The sequence below is a fragment of the Argiope bruennichi genome, chromosome X1 (assembly GCF_947563725.1).
Source record: "Argiope bruennichi chromosome X1, qqArgBrue1.1, whole genome shotgun sequence".
NCBI classification, from domain to species: Eukaryota; Metazoa; Arthropoda; class Arachnida; order Araneae; family Araneidae; genus Argiope; species Argiope bruennichi.
This window is the reverse complement of record NC_079162.1, coordinates 82,816,236-82,835,166: the sequence shown is the minus strand read 5'-3', so window position 1 is coordinate 82,835,166 and position 18,931 is coordinate 82,816,236. Positions and strand designations below refer to the sequence as shown.

The 18,931-nt window shown below is 27.5% G+C and overlaps 2 protein-coding genes across 4 annotated transcripts in view; one reads left to right on the top strand and one right to left on the bottom strand.

The window, feature by feature from the left end:
- LOC129958799 (uncharacterized) overlaps nucleotides 1–18,931 on the bottom strand; it is a 35,168-nt gene that overhangs the window by 12,128 nt on the left and 4,109 nt on the right. The window lies entirely within an intron of this gene.
- LOC129958798 (uncharacterized) lies at nucleotides 1,504–17,058 on the top strand. The gene is made up of 2 exons (XM_056071476.1): nucleotides 1,504–1,610; nucleotides 14,634–17,058. The coding sequence occupies exon 2, from the start codon at nucleotides 14,692–14,694 to the stop codon at nucleotides 16,828–16,830; it is 2,139 nt and encodes a 712-aa protein (XP_055927451.1). The 5' UTR covers nucleotides 1,504–1,610; nucleotides 14,634–14,691; the 3' UTR covers nucleotides 16,831–17,058.

The following is an 18,931-nucleotide window of genomic DNA, read 5'->3' as shown; positions in this document are numbered from 1 at the left end:
TCAACTATTATTAATGAATATCTAAATTCAACACTAAAATTAGATGAACATTAATTGCAATAAAATATAAAATACATAAATGCATGAATGTTGGTCAAAAGGAAGTTAAGATAATTAGAGTGAATTATTCCTTAAAAAAAATCCATAAATTAAATAACTTTTTAAAACAGGCATAAATTTAATGGGAAATTTTTTAATTACTACACAGTATTAATTATTACTTAATAAATAATTGCAATTGTTTTCTTAAAACCTTTTTGTAAAGCTAGGAATACAGTAGCATTCATAACTTATTCTGAACTCGTTGTTTATATTCACTAAAATATTTTCTAAAATTGTCATAGACAATATGAAAATAATTTTAAAAAATGCCTGTTACGGCATTAAAGGTTCGAAAGTATGAAGGAAAAAAACATTTTCATTGCCCATCTCAAACTTATATAGGTAAACAGTAATTTAATAATACAAATTCCCTTTTTATTTTCCATTTATAATGTAAATAAACACGTAATTCTCAAACCAATCACAATCCACGAAACAGACGGAGAAAGAAAGCCTATGATTGGACTCAAAAAGATTGGCATACAAAGAGTCGATTTCTAGATTGTGTTTCGTTCGGGTGTGATTCAAATCATTGATACGATCTTTCTGGTGATATTTCGATTATAAGCTTTGGATCACGATAGAAAATAACAATCGATACGATCTGTCGAATGGAAGCTCTCGAATAAAACAGAAAAGGAGAAATCTGTGAATGGGTTGAAAAGTGAACGGACCGGTTCTTCTTGGAATTATCGTATCATTAAATTGCATATCACTGAAATTTATCGGAGCGGTGATTTCACTGGAAAGTGTGAAGTCGACGCTCCACTTCATGAGAGTGACCCTGACTCTACGATATTCGCATTTAATGATGCAGTATTCCATTCAAATCATTTTTAATTGCTTGAACACGACTTTGCATATATTCTGTTTGCTGCTGGCGCCATCTATTGGTAGATTATAGAACTAAAGTAAACATTTTAAAGAAATGACATATATACTTAATTCAAATTTTTCAGAAAATGGTTTACTCCAATAAAAAAATTAAAAAAATAGTTTTGAAAAAAAAATTAAGAAGTAAGCTGAAATGGATAAATTAATTCAATCACACGTTACTTAAATTAGTAAATTAAGTATTAATTACAATGAATAAATTTTATATTTAATACTAAGTAATAATTTTTAATTAATAATATGATTGAAATAACAGATATTTGTAACAAATATTTAAAAATAACAATAGCAAAATTATTTGTTATTCAAAAAATCGTGGATTATGCATCTCTATGGTCAACCACAAGTGAATTTTTTATCACATAATAAAAATTCCATAGCCCCAGGCTTTCTATTCTTTTTCATTTCAACAAAACAGATCAATTTTTGTACAGTCAAAATTGAGATATAAATATTGAAATTCTCGATTCTACTTTTTAATTATAACCGTAACCATCCGGCATTCAAAAACAGAAGCCGTTGATCGTATTTACTATTCAATAAAAGTAAAACTTACAACGAATTATTTTAAATTTTATCCAAGAATATATTATTTAAACAGCACTTTCTGCGAAGTAAGTTAGCTTATATAATAATTATAATGAATTTGATCGGTATGAGCTTTATTTTATTAACTTCAGAATTGTTCCATTACAATGACGAATTTTGTGTGTCCAAACATTTTTGTTTGGAAGCATATTTTATTTTTATTTAGTGTTACTTCCTCATTTTAAGAATGAATTCATCATGCATTTCGTAAAAATTAGTCTAAATGTTACTTATTTTATTATTTTTTTTTTTCATCTCGTATTTAGAAACAATTTAATTAATTTTATAGAAGTCATGTTTGCTGCAGAGGAAAAAATTTTTTCCCATGAAATCGCATATATATGATTCTCATCTTGTGTTTTATGAATAATATATTTCTACTTCATTAGTGATAGCCATGTGTTTCAGAGTAAAGAAAAGTATTGATGTTTTATTTATTTTCATTGGATCGTTGAGATGATACAGAATTTAACTCATGATAATTTTATCCATCTTCAGGAAGTAAATGCTTGTTAAAATAAGTCTGTCCTGTATGTGTCTTTTAGAATTTTGAAAAGAAAATTTTCTTATTCCATCTTTTAAATGTGGGATGTTCGTTGGTTAATTTAGGTAGGTTCAGTTTTTCTTGACAGCCATGAAAGAGTACATACACATTCTTTATTTTGCATTCTCTAGAGACCAAATTTTTGTATTTTAATTATTTATTTGCAGTAATGTTCAGTTAGTTTAATTTGGTTTCTTAATTCTTGTAAATTTTTTTATAATATGACCATATATTTTTTTTATTTACAAGCAGAGATTTAAAAAGTAACTATTTCATCACATTTTACTTACTTCAGAAACTTAGATCATGAATTTCTATTCATATCCAGTAAGGGCATACTTAACACAGTTGAATTTATTTATATTCTTAGATACTTATTATTCTAGTACAGTAATTTCTAGAATATATGCCATTGTTATTTCAGAAAATACAGGGACACTTAAGAGATTCTATCAATTGTTCTATTTTTTAAAGTTAATCAGATCATAAGCAATTTTTATAGTAGTGTTTTGCTCCCTCTTTTTTTCATATTATGGTTGTCTCACTGTATAGATGTGGAGATCATATAATCATAGTCAGTGGAAACAAGGTAGTCTGTGTATCATGACCATCTAAAGGATGGCTATGGTACAAAGCACAATTTTTTCTTTATGTTATTTACTTAACATTCCCATTTAAAATGTTTAGTCGTGCAGCAATACTTGCTTTCTTTTTTAATACTAGTTAGGAAACTTTTGCTAACCTTTTTACTTATTTGATTTTAAGACACTTTGACAGTTATATTAAAACTAAGTTATTATTTATCATTATTGATGAATTCTAAGGAAGGATTACTATGAGATTTACTCTTGTTAAAAGATATTTTGGTTCTGCACCATAGATCTTACATTGAAAGTGCTAATCTTAGCAGATCTGAGTGATTTGATTTGTTTGTCATATTTGATTAGTTATCATCAAACTTCATTCAGAAAATTTTCCCGTAAAGATATACAGTATATGCAGCTTATTATAATATCTGGTTTATATGGCAGCTAATAGCTACATTTTTTTTAGCTGTTTTAAACGTATAATTTCTTTTAACTTTTTCTGAATATCTTTCTAAATAAATGTTTTTTGATTATATTATTTTATATATATATATATATATATATATATATACTGTGTCAGCTATGAGAAGCACTTGAAATTTTTAAAGGAGGTTATGAAGTTTTGAATATTACTATTTTCGAAATTTCAACAATCAGCCAATTTAGACTAATTAGCCTTAAGAAGATTCTGGGAACTGATTGACATATCATTTTTGAGATAGTGGATCAAGTGGTCTAAAATCACATGTTTTTATAAGACAGCATTATTCAAATTTATACAACTTTCTCAGCTTTAGTTGCAATAGAACAAATCTATCTTTTTATTCAAAACATTACATATTTTATTAAATATGACTCATAGAACCGACGATTTATATAAAGATATAAAATTCGCTGTTCATCAAAACATTTATTGACTTAAACTGCATAAAATAATATTCTTAATATAATTTTTTCCTATATTATGTATATGCCTAATACTGATTATTTAGAAATTAAATATTGGGACCCAATTAGAGTGGATATTCTATATACATAAGCCATGTTTTCCTTAAATATTACAGAATTTTTGAATTAATAACACAAGCAATTTAGAAGTTTACAGAAACCTTTTTCTTGCATTTATCTCTCTAAAAAATATCATGTTTATTTCATTTCTTGGAGACATGTACTGAAAATTATACATTTCTAGGCTTAGTTGACAGTAAGAGTTTAATTAATGTTTTAATTTGAGCTTTTGTTTACGTGATACCAAAACGTTGATAAAGCTAATTTTTCCCATGTATGCCTAACAAGCTCACGCAGTTTCAATTTAATTTTATTTTGCAAGAAATAAATTGTTAGAAAATATGCTTAAAACATTTTTTAACAATTGATTAAAAATAGAAACTGATTTATATGTTAAAATATTTCTATCATTGAAAAGATAAGTTTTTGAACTTTAATACGATGTAAAAGTCATTTTTATACTGAAATATTTTTGAAAACACTGCCGAAAAATGCCAAAATTTCATTTAATTTTTAATTAAAATTCTAATTATAATTTCAGTAAAATTGCTCCGAGATGTACATTCTGACCTTTTGAAGTAAAATTTGGTACATATATCAGAATAGTAAAAATATAATCTGTATAATATTTGCTTTAGCTGATCAACTGGAGATATTTGATTTCAAATAAATCATTTAGATATAGCTAGTTATATTTGATTTTAGATAAATCATTTTGACATAACTTAATATCCATGATTTCGTCCAATTGTAAGAAATTATTAACTTTCGTCCAATTGTAAAGAAATTATTTGAACTTCAGGGCAATAAGATAATCTATTGAAAATTAGGTATGAAAAATACTTTTAAAAAATTGCCAAAATTCCGTAAAAGATTTCCACAATTATTAAATTGGTATTATTAAAAAGATAATTTTTAAAATTGTAAACCATTAAAAAATTTATTTCTGTGTGATATTTTTAGAAGTTATCACAGAAAAATTTCAAAATTCAGCTTAAGTTTTAATTAAAATTTTAAAAAAATCAGTGTAAGGTACAAATTCCCACCTTTCAATGTATATGTTTCAAATTCGGTAGCTCTTTTAAATAGTTTAGCCTGTAGAGTGCTAATACACACATTCATCTTTAATATTAAGTAAATGTGCCCCCCCCCCCTTAACTTTGTCTGCAGAATCATTCAAACTTTCACTTTATTTGTTTTACAGTTCACATATTGTTTTCAAATTTTTAATCTTCCTACTGAAAAAGGCATTTACGATATACAGGTAGCTATGAGAATAATGGAAATACCTGTGAACAAAAGCAACATTTTAGAATGTGCTTCGTAAACATTAAAATACAATCCTGGCTACCTTTGATTTAATATATATATAAAGTGAACATCATAGTAGTATGAAGTAGCTTTAATAAAGTTGCATATGACTCGGATTTTTTTCAAAAATATTTAATGTCAGACCTCACAAACTTTCAAAGAAGGCAAATTCTAAGAGACAGACTAGCTGGTTTTACTGTGACCAAAACACACCAGCTTTTAGACATTTCTAGAAGTAAATTGTCTAAAGTTGACGGTGTATACACAAAGCAGTATAATAAGTTTGGCAAATCAAAATAGAAGATGGAAGGAAAAGCTGAGTGAAAAAAGTAACAGATACTGAAGTGAATGATAATGTTTAAAAAGAAAGTAACAGCAGCGAAAGTGACCACAGAACTCAATCAGCATCTGCATTTTCAAGTGTCAATGATTACAGTTAGAAAGCTCCTTCATAAAATTTTTATGTCAGAGCACCAATTCCCAGACCGCTTTTCACAAATGTTAATACCACATGTTGTATACAGTGGTACCATAACTACAAAACCTGGTCAATTGATGAGTGGAAGACAATTATATAATCAGACAAATCATCTTTCATATTAAAAGAATGAATACTGTGTATCCATCACGAGAACACATCTCGCCATATGTCTTTGTTTACGGTGGTCACTAAAGAAACAGGTTACTGCAAGAAGAGTTCATTTCGTATAGGCAGAAGCTCATTCAAATTTCTTGCATTAGCAAGTTTAGCTTCAACCTGGAAATATATGGTATTATTGCGTTTCATTTTTGAAAATAAATTTAAAATAAAATCACCAAGTCAAAATTATTTGAATACTAAGAAACATGAAAATATGGAATCCTTGTCATATATATACAAAGAAGAACAGATCAAATAGATAAACTGAATAATTATTTGTATGACTAAGGATTGCACAGTCAGGAAGGAGGGGATCAATTAAGAGATCTTAAGTAGGATTAACTCGTAACAACAACAAAAAAACAACAACAACCACACCTTCATTTTATTTAAAAAAAAATTATGTAAATAATTAACATTAAATTCTCTAGTGCAAACATGAGGTAATCTGCTTAATTTAACATTAAAACAATAGTGTAACTAATCATAATTATTTCATAATTTTTATAAAATTTTCTTTATCTATACTTATAATAAAGATCAATATGTGTGGGTATTGATGCTCTATTGCCTGACCTGCAGGTACCAAATTTGGCACATGTTTACCTTGAAATTAAAAATTTGCACCTCAGAGTGGTTTTTTTAAAAAAGAAAATTAAGTAATTAAAAATTAAATAAAATTCTGGTATTTTTCTGCATTAATTTCTGAAAGTATTACAGCACAAAATCGATTTTTACATCACTTTTTAGCTCAAAAAACATTTTCAATGATACCAATGTTTTAACCTATAAATTTATATTTTTAATGAAATTTCAAAAAAAATATATTAATTATATTTTCCAAAAATTAGATGACACAAAATGAAAACAAAATTTAACCTGTATGAGCATGTTATGAGTATCTTAACTCTTAGTGCAAACTAAACTTAGGAAAGTGCAATGTTCAGCACATGTTTGTATGAAATGAAAGAAACATGAAATGTTATATTTCCTATTAAAAAAAATGAAGAAAAGAAAATGTTTTCTGTTGTGTTTTAAATTAGCTGTATTATTAATTCAATAATTCAGTTTTATTTAAGCCATATATAGTTTAACATATACAGGATATCTGCTCTAATCTGGGATCAAGAGCTAATTTCTAAAACTTTATTAATTGGTGTATATATTTAATAAAAAATGGTCTAAATAAACCATATATATTAAAAACCATATTTTATGCAATTTCAATCAATAAATGTTCTGGTGAATTATGAATTTTAATATAGGTCATTTGTTCTGTGAGTCATGTTAAATAAAATATTCTTGAGACATTAATATTTTAAATTTAAAAAAAAAGTTCTACTCATTTGCAATTAAACTAATTCAGTTGTGAAAATTTGAATGCCTCTATTCTTTTTCTATAAAAATGCCTGATATTATACCTCTTCATAAACCATCTTGAAGAAAGCAGCCAATCAGCCCTTGGACTTTCCCCCAAACTGATTATCTAAAATAATTAAATTATTAATTTTCTTAATATAATGATATTCAAAGCTTTATAACTTGGTCAAGCTTGATTGCAGAAGATTGAAATGTTGGATTGTCAAGATAATTATACTGAATATGATTTATTGGAAGAATTGCATAAAATTTAGACTTAATAAATTCACTTCTGAAAACAATTAATATTTTATTTCAATCAATATTTACCTTATTCAAATCTTTTTGAAGGTAAAATTGAATTTTATGATAAAACAGAGAAATATATAACATTTTGTGGTACACATAAGATTACAGTGCTAAAGGATTCAATTTTCTGCAACCATTTTTTAAAAATATGCTTGGTTTTCAACAAGAAAACTTTCATTCTTAGTGATTTTCTCTCTTCCATTTCAAATTTAAATCTTATGGTAGCTGACAGAAAATTAGAGATATATATAGTATAATGAACAAAATAACGTAAGGCTTTTATAATAATATGAGTTACATGACTATTGAAATATGTAGTTTAAAAGTATTTTGCTGAAGAAGCTGTTAAGAGACTTAGGTACATAAATATTTTATTGAAAATTTTAGACAGCATTACTCTTGCTGAACCAACTGGTTACCATAGGTGACTAGTATTCTGATATAAAGTAAAATGTTAATTTTTAAATATTCTTGAAATCTTTTCAAAATTTTAAAATTATTATCTCTATAACAGTATATATATTTCTAAACACAAAATTAATAATAATCATACATCAAATTTAGATTTCTTAAAAATCTAAATTTTATTTATAACTTAATGTAAAATAATTCAGGCAAAATGCCAGTGAAACTGGTCTTAAAAGGAAACTCAAATAAGGTTTTTTTTAAAAAAAATTATTTGAATATCGCTTTACATTATCTGTATGAAAAAAGATGCAAAAGTTTGTTTTAAGTTAGTATTCCAGATGGCCCTATATTCATTTTCTCAGTCTTGGGGAGGAAGGGAAAAAAAAAAAAAAAAAAAAAATCCTGAACTGTCATTTCCAATAGTAGGTAAAAAATGAGCTTTTCTTCTCAATAAATATCAGCAGTCATTAGTAATTTAGCAGTAAAGGATCCCTATACTCGTGCATACGTTTTAATATTTGAAGGTTAAAAATTCTTTACTCCCAATGTCCTTCATATTTTTCTTCAAAGCCCATTCAATGTCAATTAAGATAACCCATCAGCTTTGTAAACTACCCTTATATTATCACAATCAGGGTACCTGAGTAGAAGAAATGTTAAATGTTTCAATTTTTCTAGCTCACATTAATGTGGGTAAACACTTAGCTTCCTGGAATAACACATGAGAAGTAAAGTTTCTCAAACAATAGGAAGACAAGAAAACGAGTCATAGCAGATTTCTTTATTTCATTTAAAAAAAAGCATAATGTGCTTATTATAATGTAATGCAATCTTTTTTATATCATTATAGTATTTGATAATATTTGGCAATAAATATTTAATGGAATTACTTATCTACAATTGCATAAGTTCATTGAATTAAAAAAAAAAAGGAAAAAAAAAAAGAAATTCATACTAACCTTTCAATATTTTTATATAGCATAATATTATTGCTATTTTTAATTTCAAAGTCTTTTCTTTTAAATGGTTAAGTTCAATTTCTTATAATTATTATTTAACATTAAGAGCAAAAGCTTAAATCAGTGGGGGGGGGGGGTTCTGTCATTTTTTTTCTATCTTTTTTATCTTATTGTAACAAGAGATAACTGAATTATACCTGTAGGTTTAATGCAAATAATTCAATAATTTCGATGAAAATAAAGTATAAAGTACTAAATTCATAAAATATATTTCCTTTAAAAATAATGAAATTCAAAGTTTTATGTAGGAACTTACTTTAACTAAAATATTCAATACAATTAAAAAATGAAAGAAAGAAAAGAATTCAAAATCAGTAATCAGTTTAATTTTTTCAATGCAAATAGCCGAGTATAATTTGATTAAAATCTTTCAAAAGTTTGTTTTAAAAATATGTTCTTGAAATGGATATTTTCTCATTCCAAATATCAATCAGTTCAAAGAGTGATTTTATATAATCTGTTAGGTATTTTTTTAACTTATGATTTATGATAAATATTTCATTAAATTTCAGTTTATAACATTAAATAAAAGAAGTTTACTTTTCAGAAAAAAGTTGTAAAAAATATATTGTGATATAACAGGATGCGTAGCATAATAAAAAGTGCTCAGTTTTCTTGAAAACTTTATGAGGGATGCCAACACATATTAAGATTTATTGAACAATGCTATTATTTATCATACTTCAAATATTTTAACATCTTTCTTAAACTGAAGGAGCATTTTTAAAAATGTGAAAATTAATATATAATGAAATTAAATTTACTAGAGAAAATATTAATAAAATATAAATGTAAGTTAACTAAATATAAAGACGGGGAATTACAGCTAATGCGAGAAGATGAATGATTAGCAGCTTTTTCATCGCTTAAAACCAAGAAAGAAAAAAAAAAATCTCCAGAGATCGGTCCAATTCCTTCTATTCAAAATGAATCTTCCCTACTAAAACCTGTTTCGATAATGACTGCCATAAACAAAGACAATTAGTGGGGAGTATTCTCCTAACAGAAACTCGGTACACATTTCGAGAACACCTACACAAACATATGATCATGATTTTCCACTGGCTTGTAATTGTAAGTGACAGGAAGGCTCACTTAGAAGGAGTGTAGAGAATTTTTAGCTGACCAGGCCCATCCTATAATGCAAATTTTTATTCCAGCAGGAGATAGAACTTTCCAGGGAAATAATGCTCCTATTCTTGTAGTGGTACTTATCCAATCGTGGTTTGACAGACACTAGGATGAAGCAATTCATCTACTTCGTTCTGCGCAATCACTCAACCTCAATATAATGGCAAAAATATGATCCATTTTGGAGCATTCAGTCCAGAATCAATATCCTCGACTGGCATTTCTCTCAGAACTGTCGCAACATATTCATGAAGAATGGTACAATATTCCTCTAAATACTATTCAACATTTTTATGATTCGATTCCAGGGAAAATCCAAGCTGCATTATATGCCACAAGTAGCCCTACACCTTATTAATAAAGCTTTTTTGTATTGTGGTGTCTTCATTATTCTAACATACAGCTGTATTTCCCAAATATGAAGCATTCTATGTATAAGCTGATAATGCATTATCTCTCCAAAAAATTGCCAAATTTTCAAAACTTGTACATATGTTGAAATAGAATTTAAAAAAAAAAAGTCTAGCATTTTTCAAACAAGTCACCATCAGGGCAGAAATATTGCCAGACTGATACTGCAAATGAAATATTTTTTAATCAGGGCACTGTAAGTAAAATATTGCATGTCAGTACTACTAGTTTTAACTCTGGTAACTATCTGAAGCTAAGACATTGTTTGCCATTCATTTACTGTCTTTTATACAATTTGTTGCATGTGTGCTTCTCTTATTTCTTTTCCATATTATTTTTTGTTTGAAAGATGAGCAACAAGAAGAATTTTTATGCAGGAAATGTCAATTTACAAGATTTAGGCTTAAAAAAATTTCAAATGTCAACATTTCTGCTTGACATTTCTTCATAAATTCACCATTCAACACAATAAACCAATAATAATAAACAATCGCAAAAATAAAATGACTCATTTTTACAAAAAGTATAACTTATTGCATATATATTTTTTTCTTTCTGGAACATAAGAAATATTAACTTTAGAAATAAAAACTGCTATATTTAGCAATTTATTGCTTGCACCCAGTTAAAGAAATATACTTACATTTTTTTTGTCAGATTAGCAGAACTATATATAAACCAATTTCCATAGCTTAGCTTTAAAAAAAGTTTCAAAAATTCTTGGCTTTTATATAGAAATATATGCTATTTTAAATTAATTACATGAATAGTTGATATTTTTTGTAAATCCCTAGGGAAATTATAAATTTTTGATGGAATTGGGTTAATTATTAAAATAATTTAAAATTGTGGCTTGTTTTTCATTAATTTCCTATTTTATATTGAATAATGGAAAAAAAAACCCTAATATTTACACTTCCATGAAAATAAATATAATTGCTAACCTGATAAAAAAATACAGCTATGAGTCTAAAAAAAATTAAATCACCTTTGCAATCTGCTGAAATATTTATCAGCTAATATTTCAGAAATGTTAAGTTAAATTGCTCATATTTTCAACTTTACTTTTATAAATGTTAATGAAATAATATTAATAAAGTTTTAACAACTAAAAATTTTATTAAATATGAATGTGGCCAATAATATATATATAATATCTCAAAAAAGAAGTACAAGCATTTATTTCCTTATCCATTACAAATAGACATATACTTCCAATTGCACAGTTTCATCAAATAAGGCATTTAAATGTATGAAAATACTTTGACACCATCTGTAGAGGGAGATAACAAAGTTAAAAAAATTAAATTTTTATATGGTCTCCATAGTATAAATTATCAATTAGTAAAATATGTTTCTTACATTCACCTAAAAGGTCACAAAGTTTCATTCTTCTACCTAAAAGTTTACAAGATTATTAAAAGGCAAATTTATTGACTAGGGTCATTTTTCCATAGCTTAACTGGTCTTTGAGTCATCCATTGTAATTTTCTGGGATAAAATACGTAATAGAAAAGATTATCAAAAGGTTGAACTTAGAAAATAATAACATATTCTTCGACATCTATAGAAAGTTGCAGGCTTTTAACATTACTAGTCTATATATACCATCCATTTCATTCCATGAAATATAGGCTTGAACTTATCATCAAAGATCTGGCAGTGCACTCTCAGCACTGCCAGTAGCAATTCATCCTTTAGTTTTGATATAAGACCAATCAAAACTGAATATATTGGTAACTATCCAGTATATTGTTGTTCAAAATGAGAATAATCATTGAGTTTCTAAAGATCTTGCACTACACAGTAACAGAAAATTACAACTAATGATGAATCCCCTTGTGGAAAGAATTTATATTTTACCATTCCAAAAGTGATGGTTGTGAAAATTAGCACAAATTACCCAACAACACTGTTATGACATCTTCCAGCATTCACCATTATTTAGAGTATTGAACAATATCATTGAGATATCATATAATATCTTGTGCTAATAGATCCTTTCTCAATTACATCAACATTTTTCAGTCCAAATTACATTTCTCAGAAAAGAAGGATTCGATTTTACCTGCAGTAGTAGTCCATAGATTTTTTAGTAGTGCCCAATTAAAAAATTCTGACACCAATTGTGTATTTGTGCATATAACTGTTACACTGGTCAATAGACTGCCTGAGTGCAGGATGACTGCCAGTTATTATATTGACTCTCTGCAGAAACCACACTGTTTAGAGCAAGGAATTTTATTCTTTGTTCAGCACTCCAGTAATTCTGTAGAATATCTTAAATGTTTAGTTTTTCTTCCCTTTACTTCAATTTGAAGTTGTAACTGTCGACTAATCAAACTTAATCTCATTATGAATGATTAGCAAATTTCTTTCAAATAATAATGATTGGATAATGTACTTCTAGACATATATTTGCATACGATAGCTTTTCTGCATTAAATAAATTTGCATTTCTAATGTATAAAGATTTAATTTTAACTTTTCACTGTCAATCTCACAAAAAGCCAAAGTGTTATTATACAGTTTTCCTCCTTATTTAAGGAAATTTTATAAGAGGGAGTATATGCTTAAGTACACCATTTAAGGTAACAATAGTTTGTTATTTGGGACACCTATATTATATATATATATATATATACACACAGTTCTGGTACAATTTTATTACTGATATCCAAATTTCAAAAGCTTCCAAATAAATTTTTTAGTCACCTAGTATATAAATATTCTTATATATATATTAGTCTCAGCTTTCACGGGGAAGATTTTAAAGTGGGGGGGAAAAGTAGTGCTCTTTTGTCTCAGTATATCGAAAAGGGTTTTGCTATAGGACATGGAGATTGGCAACTCGTGCTCATTTGTGAAGGTCATATGATTCAAAATCTACTACAACATTTTGAATGGCAGTTAAAAATATTACTAAGGTGGACTTTTCCTGGTGAACCCAAGAGAAATATGCTGGATCAGATTTTTTTTTTTGAAAAATAGCTTTGATTTCTGCATTGACTATATAAGGAAAATATTAATTTCATGCATTCATTTCCAAAACTACATCAGAATTATTGATGAAATACTTTTCAAATGATATGGAATGTTAGAAAAAAAAATGAACTGATATCTGAAAAGGATCATGACAAAACAAGGAAGGCAAAAAGAAAATAGAGTTGTACTGAAAATAATATCATTAACCTGCAAAATTAATATTTTGTATGGATCCTTTCTTGGACAAAAGTGATAGTTACATTTGTCACAAGATTATATATTCATTTATGTTGTTGTTGGTTCCGAATCTTCTTTCTTATTTGGAAGAAATATTTTATTATAAGTAACTGTTATCATCTAAAATTCGACATATAGAACTCAGAACAATGTAGTTTAAATTTATTTTGTACAAAATACGAAAAATTGTGTAGTTCCTAAACATTGTAACACAAATAAGGATTTGCTAATTACAATATCTATTTAGTACTGAATTTTTTGAGATTCCCTTAAAATTTTGGATATTTTAGCTGTTATTTAGTTTTCTTCTTAGTATATATTATCCCCCCCCTTTAGTTTTATATTGTATGTCTCGACTTCTTTCAATCAATTTTAGCCTCAGATTCATTTTTTTTAAAAATTGACAAAATTTTTAGTAATACACAAATAAAACCTAGTTTTGTCAAATTTTAGGGAAAACTTTTAATCCTTCAGACGCCTTGCAGTTTTTATATAAGCCATCAAAGAAAATGGAAGGATTTCATCGGTTAAGTGTCCGAATATGCATTTGGAGACTGAAGGTTTTTGGTTTTATTGTAAATAGGTTTTATGACCAGGTAAGGTAGTTAAAGAATCAAATAAATAATTTCAATTCTGGGCAAATTTACCAAAGTAGATGCATCTAAAAATTGGTGAAGTGAGTTTCAATTTATACTATATTAAGTCTATCTTTAATTCATTTTGTTCAGCAATTCTGGGTAAGTTTCTTTTTCTATTTCTTTAGTTCTTTATCCCCCTCTTTTCTAACACTTGTACAAAGAAAGTGCTTTAAACTATCATAATAACAGTCACTGCCTTCCTAACTAAAAAAAAAAAAAAAATGATAACTATGACATGGAACAAATCAAGTAAGGTTAATAGTTTTATGATACATACTATTCTACTCAATATCTGATTCAAACCATTGGATTGAGTAAGTATGCACAATACTGTGAATTACAGAAATTTATACAATATTCTTTTCCTTTTCTTATTTTTGTGACATTTTTTATTCTTACAGTAAGTCTTATTTGTTTATTATTGTATATTTCAAATTAATTTAATATACATTTCTTATGCAGGGTACTGTATGGACCTGATCTGAAACAGAACATAAATCGTTTTCTTTGCATCCGAAATATGAATTCAGATACTGGGACAACGACTGAAATGCTTTCAAAAGAAGGAGTATCAGACAAACTATCTGATGCACAACTTTTGAAAAAATTTGCCATAAAAGACTGTTATATAAGACTTGATGATATAAGATATGATGCAGCTGTCATCAAATCATCTCAGAAAATAACAGGATCTAATACACCTTTTGGTTTGAATAGAGAATTTCAAGGCTCAAATTTTTCAGGAAAGCAAAATGAGCATGAAGTTAGAATCAATCCATCTTGCGACACCAAAAGATTACCATGCAATGGAACAAGTCCAAATATTATAATAGATAGGAAAATACCATCAGTTACCAGAAGTTGCGAGTCAGAAGAAGAAAAAATTTGGAAAGAAGGATGTCTTATGGAAAAAAGTGATCCTTGGAAGCATTTAAATAGTGGTCACCTTCTCAAACCTTCTCAAACTAACACTTCACCACTCCATTTGAATAACAGAAATGGATCAAAGTCTAAAGTTTTAAAGAGAAAAACATGCGACGTGTATATGGAGACAGAAAGTGGCATTTTGGAAAAGCCGGAGAAGCGCTGTAAAAGAAATGAGGAAATCGCAGCTGAAAAAGCTGTAAATCATGAAATTGAGAAAGAAAAAAATATTGATTGCATTTTAAAAGAAAAATATGGAATCAAAAATTGTTCTGTTGTTATACCAAGACTTCCTCTTGAAATCCCCCAATTGCCTGAAATCCCCCAATTGCCTGAAATCCCCCAATTGCCTGAAATACCCAAATTGCCTGAAATCCCCAAATTGCCACAACCTCAATCCTTTAAAGTACATTACAGTCAACAATTTTTGGAAGAAATTGTTCAAAGAGCTTGCCCACCAGCTAGAAAAAACGTTATAGACTTAGACAGGCTATATAAGGACACAGAACTCAGTCAGTTCTCAAGTGTAAGCCGTGAACATTTGGATGAAGAGATAATAGAATTCGTGAAGCACAGATCTGAACGTGATGTATCCATTAAAAAGGGAGGTAGAATTATTTTTAGAAATAGAGGAAAATTGAAAGGACAAGGGACAAAAAGAAAGATGTGGTATGATATAAATAATTTTGTTATCGTCGATGATACATATGCAGTCCGGAAACTTATGAGAAATATAGAATACCCCTTAGTTCTAGTAGAAAGAAATGAAGAAGCCGCTTTGTTAGCCCGAAAACTTGTTAAACAGAATAAAATTGAATTCGTTAACATGTTTAGATCTCCATTAAGGATCAATGAAATATCACAACCTCCATTATTTCAAATTCATTACGGTGAACAAGTTTTGAAAGAATCTTCTCAACGAGCTTACTTTTTAGCTAAAAATAACGTTATAGACTTAGACATGGTATATATGGAGTCAAAACCCAGTCAATTCTCAAGTCGAGAAAAATTTGATAAAGAAATAATGAAATTCGTAAATCAAATGTGTGGATATGATAAGGAACCCGATCAAATGCCTAAATCTCCATTAAAGATGGGTGAAAAAGCTCAACCTCAATCCTTCCAAATACATTATGGTGAACATTTTTTGAAAACACTTGCAGAAAGTCTTTGCTTGTCTTCTGAAAATAACATAGACTTGGACAGTATATATATGGAGGCAAAACTTAGTCAGTACTCAAGTCGAGAAAAAGTTTATCATGTGATAAAGAAATTCATAAAGCACACTGAAGAGAATAAAACTCAACAACCCGACTCCAATAAATATCCATTAAAGATAGATGAAAAACTTCAGGATTTAAATGATGATGGTAAAAGTCTGCAATATGAAAATCATCTCGAATTAAATCCAACTGTTGAATTAGATGAAAAACTTCACGAGATATTGCTCTCTGACAAAGGTGAAGAAGGAATACCTGACAGTCAATGGCCTGATGTCCTTCTGAATTTCTTTATGAACCCGATTGAAAATTATAATGTAAAATGTCCAGTGACTTCAGTAACAGAAATGGATTGTACTCCATTCCAGCTAATTAAAAATAATGATGAAAATACAAATAAAACAAATGCACTGAAGGAAGTTACGCATGGTGAGACTCCAGACTGTAATCCACCGTCCCCAGTTAAAAAATCTCCTCCGAGTATGGAGCGTTCTGATGATGCCAATGAAAATTAAAACTAATGCAGCAAATGAAGATGATTATGATGAAGAGTCTGAAAAAAAAGAACTGTTTTTCATATTCAGAGGAATGCTCTGTAGCAGATCAGCAGTTATGATGACGCATTATGACAGCATTTTGGAAACATATAAAATCTGATTTTCATCTCAATTCATCAAATCTCATGTTCAACATATTTGTGTCGTTCTCTTGCTAAAGTAAATTGACTTCCGAAATAAATAAAAAAAAAATTCGATTGACAGTAAAAGTTTTGCATTAAGTAGTCTTGATCCTCAGTGAAATTCTCAAAATTATTGCCAATTGGAAAACATTTCTACACACATACTACTAAGTCAATTAGACTGTAACCAACGAGAGATAATGCTTCAGCACTCCTTTGTGACGTCATCAGCTTAATAGTGAATGAATTTGGAATGTCCTGTTGTATAAATCACTTCTTTCTATTCATTTCCTATGAAGGTCTAATTCATGTTCCTTCCAAAATTGGATGGTAATTTCACTTTAATTCACATTCTAAAATGATAAAATTTGTTTTCCATTGGTTTTAAAATATTGAGCTGAAATATGAATGAAAGATTAAATTTTACCAAAATTTCTCTTTTAAAATATAATAGTATCCATTTAAAATTTTAATTGCAGTTTTTTCAATAAAGTTAAGTAATTTCATTTAATTTACTAAAAAAAAAGTATTTTAACAAAATCACCTAAAATGTAATATTAAAAATTTGTATTTTTGATTTTATATACATAGATGTTGACAAGATATACAAATATAGGGTATTTATTAAAACAATTGCTGATTAAAAAGTTAAAATGAAATAAATACTAAGATATATTTTTCAGGTAAGACACTCAAGACAAATTATAGACCCCCCCCCCAGATACAAAACAAAGCAGGAAATCATTAAATTTTAACATAAAGATATCTATGCTTACACCAAATATTTTTTGTGTTATGAAACTAGATTTTTCAAAGATTTATTAGTTCACTTATCATAAGAATAACTAACAAAAAATAATGCACAGGTGAAAATATTATACAGTCTGATTTTACTTAATAAAGCTAAGCAAGCTTCCAATATAATTTTTCCATAAACAATAATCATATATATTATTTCTGTTGTCAATATCCCCTTTTCTCAATAAACATTTGTAAGCTTTGTATTAGTTAAGTATCAGTTGGGTTATTTACTAATTAATGGCATAACATATTAAGTTTATATTATAGAATGCTTAAAATTTAAATTCAAAGAAAAAAATCAAATAAGAAAATATAAAAAGTAATGGAAATACATTCAGATTAATAAACTGTTTTAGTTGCTTTCTGCATACATTTAGATGAGAAGTTCTAACATTTGCAACAAAGAGCACTTCATTTTTTTATTTAGTGATTGGGAAAGTTCGGTAATTATTAAAAAAAATGTTATTTTATGCTTGTAAGAAACTAAATTACACAACAACCCCCTATCTTAGTTGATTTATATCCCTCTCATCAAGATACAATAGTGAAAATTTCAAATGACATTACAAAGAATGTATCATAAATGTCTACAACTCACACAAAAGCCAGAATTATAGAACAATCACTTAAGCTAAACCATTAGGACTTCATTGCTTTTCATTTAGCAGAATAATTGTACCTTGATGCTTTATAAAATAAAATTTTACATATAAGCTGTACTTTAATGACTTATATTGCCTATTTTCTACTTAAATGGTGGTATATGAATGCATAGTTCAAACATTGCATACAGCTATGATTTTTGTAATTTAATCATAAAATTCTTAAAAGATAAGCATTGAAAAAATGAACTATCATTTAAACCAAACCATTGAGAATTTTAATTCCCTTATTGCAATTTTAAAGTTAATTTAATAAGATGTAAAAACAGAAAATGAATAATATTAAGTGAAATGAATTCTTTTTATCTTTTAATTTTTTTTACAAACAAGAATTAATTTTTAAAGAAATTCTTGTAATATTAATTATTTAAAGAGACATTTGTAGATGAGCAAAGCAACTTTTTTAATAGTTTAGAGCAACAGATTTATTAACACAGTAATGGTCAAATAAATATTGAGGATTTAAATAATTTG